At 37.7% G+C, this 12,034-nt stretch overlaps 1 protein-coding gene across 1 annotated transcript; it reads left to right on the top strand.

Annotated features, from left to right (window-relative positions):
- The first annotated feature begins 761 nt into the window (after nt 1-761).
- Nucleotides 762-11,221, top strand: ndufs4 (NADH:ubiquinone oxidoreductase subunit S4). Its single transcript, XM_056747321.1, has 5 exons — nt 762-873; nt 2,914-2,992; nt 10,173-10,345; nt 10,439-10,512; nt 11,038-11,221. The coding sequence occupies exons 1-5, from the start codon at nt 791-793 to the stop codon at nt 11,139-11,141; spliced, it is 513 nt and encodes a 170-aa protein (XP_056603299.1). The 5' UTR covers nt 762-790; the 3' UTR covers nt 11,142-11,221.
- The last annotated feature ends 813 nt before the right edge of the window (nt 11,222-12,034 follow it).

The raw sequence follows: 12,034 nt of genomic DNA, 5'->3' as shown, positions 1-12,034 counted from the left end.
GACGGCCTCAACCACACCTTCTCTGTGGCAAATGATGAAAGGGTATTCCTGCACCGAAATGTGGGGATGGTCTCACTTCTTTTACTGATCAGTTGGTACTTTGATCTTAGAGAAGATTCCCCAGCCTCATATATAACCTAATGACATGAATGGTGAAATAAAAGTGAAAGGAGCATCACGGGAAGTGATAAATAGCGGAAAATTAGTGTGTTATGGTGTGGCATGCCTCAAGTCCCAAGAGAGGGCTCCTTTGCTTCTGTCTAGTCCTGAGAACCGAAAAAGAAATCGACCCATCTAAAATGAGCCTTTGAAGAGACCTGAAATCAAATTAAGAGACATGCCATGGATTCTTTCCTCTGTTTCTTTTTTCCTTTTTTGTAAGAGCCTTTTAATATTGGTGGGGGTATAAGGACGGCTAGCCTATATTTGTCAAAGAACTCAGTTATACTTTTTATCTGACAAACAGTTGATAGCCATTTTGTTTTTATTGTATATGTTATTCAACATTACATGATGCAAGAGTTCTTTAACAAGAAATACTTTTTAAAGATTTTGAATGACTTTAGTTATGGATGTAAAGCCACCCGGTGTAAGTTTTTCTCTTCATATTTTTTTGTTATACATAAATATAATATCATTTCATACAAACACAACTGTCATCTTTTTAGTTCTTAGTTGGACACACGTCAAAACGCCTCAAAGTTCGCACTTGCTTTTATTAATGTGTGAAATACGAAACGCGTAGGTATGGACTCGTTGACTTGCCGTACAGCTCACATACGATGTCAACATGGCGTCCTCAATGTCACTCTTTGGTTTAAGCCGATTTATCTCTCTAACATCAGTCACAAAAACATTTGTGAACCCTGCAAGGTAATAACTAACAATTTAAACAATTGTTCTGTGTTTGTGTAGGAAAGAAATGCACGTCGACGTTTGTTGCGTGGCTTTTTAGTACGTCTAAGTGCCACAGTTAGCCGGTTAGCTAACTTAACAAAACAATGTGACATTTGTAAGTTATCTAATAAAATGCTTCTGGTTTTGAAGTACGAAACAATGGAAAACATCCCGAACGTGGACAATACTTTGAAGTTACAAATGTAACGTGTTATGTTAGCATGCTAACAAACATATCTAAAGAACATGCAATGCCCTCCATTCATTTAGGATAATTTAAGTCAATAACAGGGAGTCTGAATGAATGTTTTACTAGTATTGAATAACACTATGAACCCTTTGTGCATGTGAATTGATTTTAAATTTTAGATGCCTGTCAGAATGTGATTTTCATATTTAACGTTAGCGATTTTTATTAAGGCTGAAGCTGTTCTGTTTGTTTAATGGTAAAGTGAATATTAGACAGTTCGTTTCACACAGGGTTACTCGTGTGTCATGGCAGTATTATAATTCAATTTAATCCGTCCTGACGTTGGCAACTAGGCACGTATTTGTTACGTTGGCCATTTTTGTAGACTGTTTTAGGTTCTGGTAACGGTTAGTTAACGTTACACAAGTTCAATTAAACCCAAATGCAGATTTACATTGTGTGCAGTAATAGACTGTCTGTGGTCTATTAGTCACATTGCTCATCCTTAACTCATAATTAGGGTTTTGATTCGTTTGGTTTTCGATACCGGTGACTAAACGGTGCATTAATATCTACTTTTAAAAATGAGCCACAAAACACCTGTGGATGACATTAAAGAACAAAATGTTCAATTAAAAAAGTATTGATTGAATAATTAAACTATACACAACAAATTCACAATTAAAGTTTTAAGTGAATGTGAAATGAGCCCGGAAACTAACAGTTTAAGAAAGTTGTTTCCTGTTTACCTTGTTTAACAGCTACAACTAAATGCTCACCAAAGTGTTTAATATGGGCAGAAAATGCGTTGAATATATCAACGGATGATGTTTGTTTACAAAGAGCCTTCTTGGCTACATTATTTGTGCATTATTTTAAATACAGACACTATGTATAATGAATAAGTATAATCATATCCCTATACATGAAGTCCGAGTGAAACGCTTGACAGACTGCATATCCTTTTGGCGTGCACGATCCGTGCGGATCACAGATCATTCGCGGTCCGTTTAACCATTGCATGATAAGTGTTGAATTGGTATTATCTGAGCTTTCCGACTTTCATTCATGTGTCATCATATACATCATTTACAGTCAGCATGTAAGTGGCACCGAAATCTGCGTTTTGTTTCTGTCCAGTTACATACGGGATACATAGTGCCCAACCTGGTAGGGTTAAACTAAATAAGGTTCAGACAAATGTTTATTTAATATGCCTTCGTAAGCAGACTTAAGATTTTCGTGGCATTCTTGCAGACCGGTTTCACCGAATTGTCTAGATTCGGTCTAAATGCAAAAGTTTAATATTCTGATTTAAATCAAAGCACATTGATCCAACACCAAAAGCCCCATATGAATGTTTATGATGGTTATCGCTATGCATACAATTCTGTTCACCACCATACAAAGACAATTAAATTGCTTCAAAGTGCTTGTATGCCTCGATGATTTTTTTTAGCGTTTGTCCTAAACTATTTTAATTATGTGGTGTAATTGTTGTCTCTGTAAATTAATGTTGTGTTCCAGTGTGTATTCTCTTCAGCTTCTTTTTGTTTTTCTTACACACCCTTGAATATTAGTGAGCCCCTCTTTACCATTCAGATTCACATTCCGTTTATAGAGGTGGTGAGTGTAGATTGGGTGGCACGCATGGCTGTTTGTTGCTAACTGGCTTATATTAGAGCTTGCCAGAAACTCAGCAGGCAGAATTAATAGGCCCCAGGATGAGAGCTGTCTACTCTGTGGTTGTTTACTTAATACAGTTTTTGCGTGTTTTTTGCCTACTTGTTATCTCTATTAAAAAAAATCTTCTTGCTATTTTTCAGGTCAATAAGCACGTCTGGATGGAGGCTTGTAGATCAACAAGGACAGGGATCCCAGCTCATCACTGTGGATGAGAAACTGGTATGCCTCAAAGACTGCTGTTTTGGGTGATAGAATTCTCAATTCGTTTAACATAATCTTTTATAAAATGAATCCGAAGTTAGATCTTCCAAAATTTTATGTCCTTGCCTTGGTAAGACAATAATTACCTTGTGTGCATACCTATCAGACTTCAGACGTTTAGCTGCCTTAAATGTGTGGGACGAGTTTGGCAGAGTGGGGTGTTTGGGTGGACTATCTGATTGTGTCTGAGAGGGCAAGTACACCCCGCCTTAATAGTAGGGGCCACTCTAAAGTAAAGCTCCAAAAAGAGGGCCCCAAAAAGAGGAGGTTGAAAGAAAGAGGGGGAAAACTGTCTGACAGTAGCAGACACACAGGAAGACGATGGCTGTCCTTTTATAATTGGCCACAGAGCTTTTATTGTTGATCTGTCAGTAAAGGCAAGCTTCGCCCACTGAGCAAGAACTTTGGTTGTGTAAGGTTCTGACTAGGCCTACCTGTTTTATTCAAAAACGTATTTTAAACCTACTCAAGTTTCTTGACTTTTTTTCTTCCTTTAGAAACCTAAATGTTAAGTGCTTAATGTAATTGTTATGTTGGTATACTGCTTAGTCTCTCTGAATTACAGTTTGCTTCAATAAGTAGTTCATGCTGTGCTTAGGGAAAATTCAAGATAGTATGTTGATTCTCAGTCAAATAGTTTGAATTAGGGGCAATGCACCTTTAGCATTTAATATTATTATTAAATGAAACATTTATTTTATTTAAAAAGATAATAAAACCAGGATTGAATGTTTTTGGACATGTTTGGCTTTTTCCCAATTTTCCTGTATAATAAAAGCTGGTGCCTTCTGAAGATGGTCAGTGATCTGAGGTCGTAGAATGTCTTGTAGAATTTATTCAGGGTCACACAGGAAGACACGTTCGGAAGACCTAATATAAATTCTAGAAGACATTTCTTTGGATCTCAAATTTTCATGCTTTACCCTGAGATTTATCACCGAAACATGGAGACACGTTGACTAGGATAAAAAGACAGGGGGGCAGCATCAGTTTAGCACAACCAGAACTTTACTAAGATATTTTAGCTTTCACTTCAAACCAAATTTTACAATAATGAATTTTAAAGAGAGTGATTGGAAAGGTTAATTGCAGGTACTCACATGAGCATTAAAAATCGATTTTTCAAATTATTTTATTATTATCAACACATATTTGTATTTGCTATTTTTTTGTTATTGAGTTATGTATCAGCAAACCTAAGCATATGTGTGTTTCTCTTTTTTTAATTCTTTTATCACCTTGTTGATGGTGGCAAAATAGTGTTCCTGTTACTCACTCGGTAGGGCAGAGTGCTTCCACTCCCAGGGAATGCATGTAAGAATAAAATTCTTTGTAGTTTTGTATAAAAGCTTCTGCAAAATACACAAATGTGTTTTTTTTTATTTTGAAAATGGATAAAATATGAAAGTGTAGTTTCAGTAAATAGAAAGTAATAAAGTAATAATCTGTTTCAAGGACTTAAGAAATATTGCATTTTAATAACTTTGGCCTGTTTTGTGGTCTTTTAAGGAAACTGTTTGCGTAAATTATATCAAACCTATTTAATCCAAAATCTCAAGTGCCTTTGAACATTAATCTTTAATAGCATCAGTGTCTAAGATATTTTTTTTACCAAATTTTGAAATGGTGAAAGAAAGGAAAGCCTTGAGCCCCTCAAGCTCTGGTGAAAGTGCTTGCAAATGTCCCACTTTGCAGTATAGTCGAATATGTAGCATTGCAAATGATGGTATGCCATGATTGTGGCCGAGTCTTGGCGCTCTCTCACTCTGGTGCCGGCAATGACTTGCTTTTGTTAATTACAGTTTGATTAAGCATGCTGGGCCATGAGAAAGTCTGCATGGCTGGCTGGCCGGTTATACAGAGTTTCACACGGCATGTCTGAGCCGTGCTGGGATCTCTTGTAACCTAGAGTGTTTCCGAATGAAGAATTTTTATTAAGCCTCTTATGTTTTTTTAACAAAAATACAATTGAAGTTGCAGTTTTTACTGCAAGTTGCATATTTCTGAAATAATCATTTTGTATCAGTTCTTCAATTAAGAATTCATATTTCTTAATTAAGTTCCTGTTTATTTAATTTGTTAACGTTTTCGATGGTTAGAGTGAATGAATTAACATGTTAGAGTTACCGCCAAGCACGCATCCTTGTATGGAAGTCCGAGGTGGGCTGAAAGCAGGATCCAGCCCTGATCTTCCTCCCCTTCCCCCTTTTCCCTTCAGTGTTCATCTCAAGTATCTGTTTTGTCTAGTTGTCCTCTCGTACCAGGTGCTTGTCCAGGGAAATAAACCCAAGGCCGGCAACTAAGTCAAAGGATATGGCTCTTCGAAGAGGATCTTACAGGGTTGTGTTTTACTCGCTAAATGTTATTTCATTTGCTTAACACTTAAGAAAATAACCTTTAAAGTAACTGACAGCACCTTTGTGGCACAGAGAAGGTGACCTGCACCAGCTGTGATAAATAAATTCTGATGACAGTTTGAATGCAAACATTTTAGAAGCAAGACAATAGTTCTGAGCAGTAGTGATTTCATTAAAAAGAACGCTCAGTCTCTGCAGAGGGTATATGATCTTATTATGTCATATAATATATGATATGTGTTCCATTATATAAGGTGAGTGCCTCTTGAAATCACCATTCCTTGAAACCACAGGTGCATCAACCAGTGAGTCTCTGAATCGGCAGTTGTGGGATGTTGTCAGATTCTCATAGAGTCTGATCTGCCAGTTATGTTCTGGTGTGGTCACTCACTTGTGAAAAGTGTTACGCTTGGGGACATGAGTAGAAACTAGGCTGATGACACAAGACAAGTGAAAGAGTGGCAGTCTTTGCAAGGATTACAAGAAAAAGAATGGGCAAGACATTTTACCAAACTGGAGGTCTGGACTTTACTTGAGAAACTAGATGGTTAGACAGAAGTAAACTTGCTGTTTTGTTCACAGCAGGAAATAAGAGGGAGAAGGGGAAATGGATTTGGGTAGAGTACAGCACAGACTGAAACATGATGCAGCATTTGAACCGGCACCTGTATGTTCTTGTTAACTGCTAGATTGCAGAACCAAACAGCCCAGAAAAATGGAAAAAACGGAATTTGGAAATAAATAAAACAGATTTCATTGGGACTAATTGCTGTGTTGTTCCTGGGGTGTTCTGTGTGGTTTCTAGGGCCTAAGGTGTTCTTTGTAATTTTACCGTGCTACTGTTGCCACTGTCTGGATGGTACTACTCAAGTGAAAAGAGAATGACTCTCATGATTTGTATGGTCTTTAGATGGGTGTCTGTTTGTTTAGTTTGCTTTATTTTGTGGAACCTTGCATCACACACTGACATGTTTTGCACAGTCTCACTGCCAACTTTTCGGTTTTTAACTTATAATTTGTGTATAGCTAGCAAACTTGTGCCTGTCAAAGTACTGACTTTGTTATAAAACGGCTCCGGCAAATAATTTTATAAAATGTCACATTTTAAATATGTATTTTTTGAATGCCCCCCATTGAGGGTTGTCATCTTTTGCATGGAGTCTCGGTTGACTGATTCTTAAAGCAACCCTAAAAACACATACTCCTCTATCCATCCTAGTACTAACTGTAATGTGAGTGTGGACCCCTATAAGCTGAACCCTTGACTCTTTCACAACCCTTAGCACATTTATTTCTGTCAGCGAGTTGTGCTTTCCATCTGAATTTAGCGTCTTTACACCCAGGACGCTCGAAAGGTGTTACGCAATGACAGACCGACCAACAAGTCTCCTTGAGTTTATGGAAAATGTTTTGGCTGGGAGGTTGAGTTCCACTCATTTAAGGATTTCAAGATATGAATTAACTGACTGACTGACTGAAGTGTTCATTTAAGAAATCATTTAGAAGCCACACTGGATATGTTTATGTTTCTAGTCTGGCGGGTTCAGTGTGTGGATCATCAGTCATTGATCTCCAAATGAGTTTACCCAGACAGTGAATCTGTATGCAGGTGGCCTTACACAAGCCTGTAATGACTTTCAAAGTCATTTTTATGTCTGTGCTATTTCAGATGTCTCTGGAAATGTCTCTGAGCAGATTATTTTCTTGATGATTCTCTTGATCGTTTTTTCTATTTATTAATCACCAAGTGAATTCAAGCAGAGAGATACTGAAGAGTTTGTGCAGTAAGAGAGCATCATAAGAATCTCAAGTCCATATGCTGAAAGCCGCTGGCTTTAAATGCATGACGTGTATATGGGTACGGGGTAGTTGACGGTTAAATCCTACATGTGACCTACGGTGTAACATAACAAAATTTGAAAACCAAAAATTAATATTAGATTGTTTTATACACTGCCCGTCCAAAACGAAGTCACCACCTAGATTTAACTAAACAAATAGGTAAGAGCCTCCCATTGAATTGGAGGTCTAGGGTCAGCAATGATATGTGCCCAAAGAATGAGGTCGGCTAACTACCTGAATATCCGGATAGACCAGGTTATTCTATTAATGGTTTCTTTCTTCCCTGATGGCATGGGCATATTCCAAGAAGACAATGCCAGGATTCTTCAGGGCTCAAATTGGGAAAGAGTGTTTCAGGGAGCATGAGACATCATTTTCACACATGGATTGGCCACCTCAGAGTCCATACCTGAACCCTATTGAGAATCTTTGGGATGTGCTGCAGAAGACTTTACTCCGTGGTCGGACTTTCCCATCATCAATAAAAGATCTTGGCGAAAACTTTATGCCACTCTGGATGGGAAAAAATTGACATTCTGGACATTGCAGAAGCTTATCGAAACGATGCCACAGCGAATGCATGCCGTTATCAATGCTATAGGCGGTCCAACAAAATAAGTGCGTGACTTTTTTGGATGGACAGTGTATTGATAATAATTATCACATAGAATAGCATAAAAAAGACTTGTCTTCGTTGTTTTTACAACATTTTTACGTCCCACTAAAGAACAAATTTGCATAGTAGTCCGTTGACTAACCATATGTACATTGGCATCACTCAGAATTTTTTTGAATGTTTTGATTGCCAAAATCATGTGTATTCATTTTTTTTATATTTAGTCTTGTAGACTGTGTGCCAACATGTTGCACTATGACTTTGAGCTACCCGGGTTTTCCAAATAAAGCTGTCAAAGGCTAAAAAACTAAAACTTTGTTGACAGTGTTTACAATTCCTGTTTATTTCTGACCCATCACAACAGTAGCAGGAAGTTCTGCATCCAATAAAATAAACAATGTAAATAACACAATGCCTCATCCTGGCAAATGTGATGATCTTGACTGGTCTTGAAATAAACTCCTGAGTCTTATACAAATACAAATACCGAGACAAGGCAAAGACCCTCAAGAAATGATCTTTTCACCAGTCTTGAATTTAACCCGTTTTGTTGAGCGTCTAAAAGTTCATATTTAAAACGATGAAATTAAATTTGTCTGCTCCTGTTTTTACCTTAAAGTGGCACTAGCCACTAGGATCACTGTTTTCCTGTAGCTGTGGTGCATAGAGAATTCTTTCTTGTTACACTTGGATATGAAACCCGTCGGCCACGCTTGGCTCTACCGAGCTGCATGCAGAGCTCATTCAAGCCGTCGGCCTCACAGTCTGCCGCTGTGAAAGGGCTCCCATGCTCTTTATTCACCGAAGAGCCAGAGGTGTCAGAAATATAGACACGCTTTTCACTTTGACAGGCTTTTCTCTCCCAGTCTTAAGCCTGGCATTTTGTCTGCACATACAGGTATTGACAGGCACTGTGAATAGTGTCAAACTTCATAGTTCTCATTTTGCTTCCTGTACATGCAAAGAGAAAAGTGCAGTACGTCTCTTTGTGGTCCCCACTCTTTGCCCTAATTTTTTTCGTCAAGCACCATATTTAAGGCACAGTCGCTTGCTTTGTCTGTGGGCCATTGTGCATTCGACTGTTGCTTAGATCACCCTCGTAGTTTTTGTTGTCATAATGTATGCAGGCAAGTCTAAGTCTAGACTATTTTTCCTCCGTATTGCTTATATTTTGCAGGACAATGGAAAGTATTCAGTATTTTGAGAGTTCTTTTAGATGCACTGTCATAAGTCTTGGTTAACTGGAGATATTTCACTAAAAGTTAGTTTTTAATCAGGTCTGCGTTTAAGATACATGAGAATTTGTACCTTCATGAATGTATCTTCATTTAGTTCTTAAAGCTTTACCTCCAGATTACTTTTCTCACATGAGATAGACCATATGCGATAGTATGTTCTTTCCGGTTGGCTATACTAAAAACTTTGCAAGTCGGTAGGGTTGGCAGCCTTTTGTTCGCAGTTAATGCTAAAGAACCTCTTTTTTTCTCTGAATGAAGTGGCAGATGACAGACAATGATGAAAATTTGATTCTTTGAAGTTGTAATGGCCATTGAAATGTGTGAAGTTCCTGCATTGAAAGGAGAGCTGCTTGTAGGATTCACAACCTTGGGTGGCTGCTTGCTGGGAGGTTTGTCTGTGTGTTGTTGCCGACTTCCCATTGCTGCTCGCTAATTCCCAAAGGAATTGGAGTCTCTTTGCTTCCAGTAGCCTCCTCCAGCTCACTGGTCTATTCCATTTAAACACAAAACATTATTAAAACAATTTGTTATTGCAGATTGCTGCTAGTTTTCATACATTAAGCTATCTTTTTGTTCTAAAGCAACCCGAACAGTTAAATGATTTGGTATCCTCTATATTTTAAATCAATGAATATTTCCTTTAAACAAATCAAAGTTTTGTCATTGGAAAAAACAGTTTATTCCTGTGATTGAAGACAGACTGATCTCTGAATAGTTCACCTTCACAAAGTTACGTATTCTATTGAACAACTTACAACGAATTAGAATTAATGTACTATTCAGCTTATATGCAAATTTGAGGCGTTCGTTTTGCCTTCACACCTGAAAGCCCAGTTGACTCTAGACATGCGGTGGAAATCACAGTAGACTGTCTCGAGGCATTTTGACAGTGTGAGAAATAAGCTTGTCTAGACAAATACGCTTCTACATTAAAAAAAGCAAAAATAGTCTTTCATGCCCTTTAGGGAATTGGGCAAACAGTAAAAAACAGACATTTGAGATGCAGATCACAAAAAACTCAAGTTTTCTTGAAATTACATGACCAGGTTTGTCTTATTTAGTGATCACATTCTCTGTTTTCTCAGGACATCACCACTATCACTGGCGTTCCAGAGGAGCACATTAAGACCCGCAAGGTCCGTATCTTTGTGTCTGCCCGCAATGCCATGCAGTCGGGCATCAAAAACACACAGAAGTGGAAGATGGATTTCGACACCAGAGAGCGCTGGGAGAACTCACTGATGGGTTGGGCCTCCACGTAAGTAGAATTCTTCATTGTCTTACCCACACCAAATTTCAAATCAGTAAAAAAATTTAGTGTTTAATGTAATTTTCCTCCCTCCAATTTTAGGGGAGACCCTCTGTCCAACATGGCTCTTACGTTTAGCACCAAGGACGATGCTATTGCATTCGCAGAGAAGAACGGTAATCCATTTAAACATCTATCTAAAATCATATCTATATTTGAAGAGTTTGCAAAGACGGATAACAGATTTTAAAAAAATCATGTTTTTTTGTGCATTGAATTAAAATGAATCAAACTGCAGTTGGTTTGTTTTGATTATATAATAATTACTCAAAAATATATTTAACTAACATGATTTTTTTGCATATAAACTCTTTTTAAAATGCTAAAATTTGCTATCAGAATCACTAACACCGTGTCTACACCGGATTCGGAAAATAGTTTTTAATTTTGGATATGGCATGACCGTCCAATTAGAACAAGCCGTGTGTCACATCATTCCACGTCCGGTGTAGACATGGTGTTTGAACTCCATGGTTTTGAAATAGAAACATGTTTGTGTCATAAAGGTTTGCATTTATCCTCGCGGTGACATCTCCAGCTTGATGTTTACACTATATATCAGCCACAGCAGACATCACCCAAACTCTTATCTGTTAGATATACTTGGCTAAGCATTGCTCTGTTTCTGTTTATTTTTACAGGTTGGAGTTATGATATAACAGAGAAGAGGGAGAAGAAGCCCAGAGTGAAGTCATATGGTTCAAACTTTTCCTGGGATAAAAGGACTAGAAGATCAGCCAAATAGACACCCAGTCTTTTATCTTTAACAGACCTGTAAAAATGACATATGTATCTAATAAAAACCTCTTTCTGTAAAACTTTAAACACGTACGTTTTTGCTTCTTAAATGATATCTGGATCTTATTTTACTCGTTATGATTGAAAATTACACATTTATGCAAATAGAATATTTGTGAGTACTAAATTGTGTGTGTGGAACTGATGTGCGTATAAATACTCTCATCCGTATGTCCACAGAATATTCTTCTTCTTGTCAGGTGGCTAGTTTTTCCACTGGCCCTCCTGAAGACAGTTTAGGGCTGTTCACGTTTCTCAAATGGGAGGATGAGGTAAATGTCAAACTTCAAAAGGCTGAATGCGGCTAGATATGTTTACACCCATCCTTCTCAAGGGATGAGCAAAGCTGAGATGAGCGAACCACCTGCCTGCTCACAATGGAGTAAAATTAGTGCCGTTTCACCTTTTCATTTCAACACAACCTCTGATTCTACGCATAGTGTTTCCTTTTTGGTCTTTGCTTGTATTAAAAGTCCACAAATTAATAATTTTGACATGATGTTGATGTTAGAAAATGTTTTCTATTATATATTTTTTATAAACCTAATAAGGAAGTAACTTGCAAAATACTGTTTGTATATCTCAGACTGGGTCAGGTAGTCACTGTTGTAGAGCAGAGAAGCAACGCCGACTCTAGTGATCAATCTGAATGAGCTAGTTGTGACATTGTCTGGTCAAATGAGGTCAGGCTAGAACCTTTCAGACAGATTTCAGTGTCATTTCAGGTCTTATGCTGCCCACACTTTATAAGGTGCCATAGCTACAGTGATGTATATGTTAGCGGTTTGCTGTTTTTATCAAAAAATTGTGTATGGTGGAGTGCAGGGTAATACTGATAGA

Source organism: Triplophysa dalaica, chromosome 4 (assembly GCF_015846415.1).
Source record: "Triplophysa dalaica isolate WHDGS20190420 chromosome 4, ASM1584641v1, whole genome shotgun sequence".
NCBI lineage: Eukaryota > Metazoa > Chordata > Actinopteri > Cypriniformes > Nemacheilidae > Triplophysa > Triplophysa dalaica.
The sequence above is the reverse complement of the archived record's forward strand: the minus strand, read 5'-3'. Positions and strand labels throughout refer to the sequence as shown.

Coding starts and splice junctions, on each gene's coding strand:
- ndufs4 (XM_056747321.1), top strand. CDS start 791: ATGGCGTCCTCAATGTCACTCTTTGGTTTAAGCCGATTTATCTCTCTA. Junction 874..2,913: donor ACATTTGTGAACCCTGCAAG/GTAATAACTAAC, acceptor GCTATTTTTCAG/GTCAATAAGCACGTCTGGAT. Junction 10,513..11,037: donor TGCATTCGCAGAGAAGAACG/GTAATCCATTTA, acceptor TTATTTTTACAG/GTTGGAGTTATGATATAACA.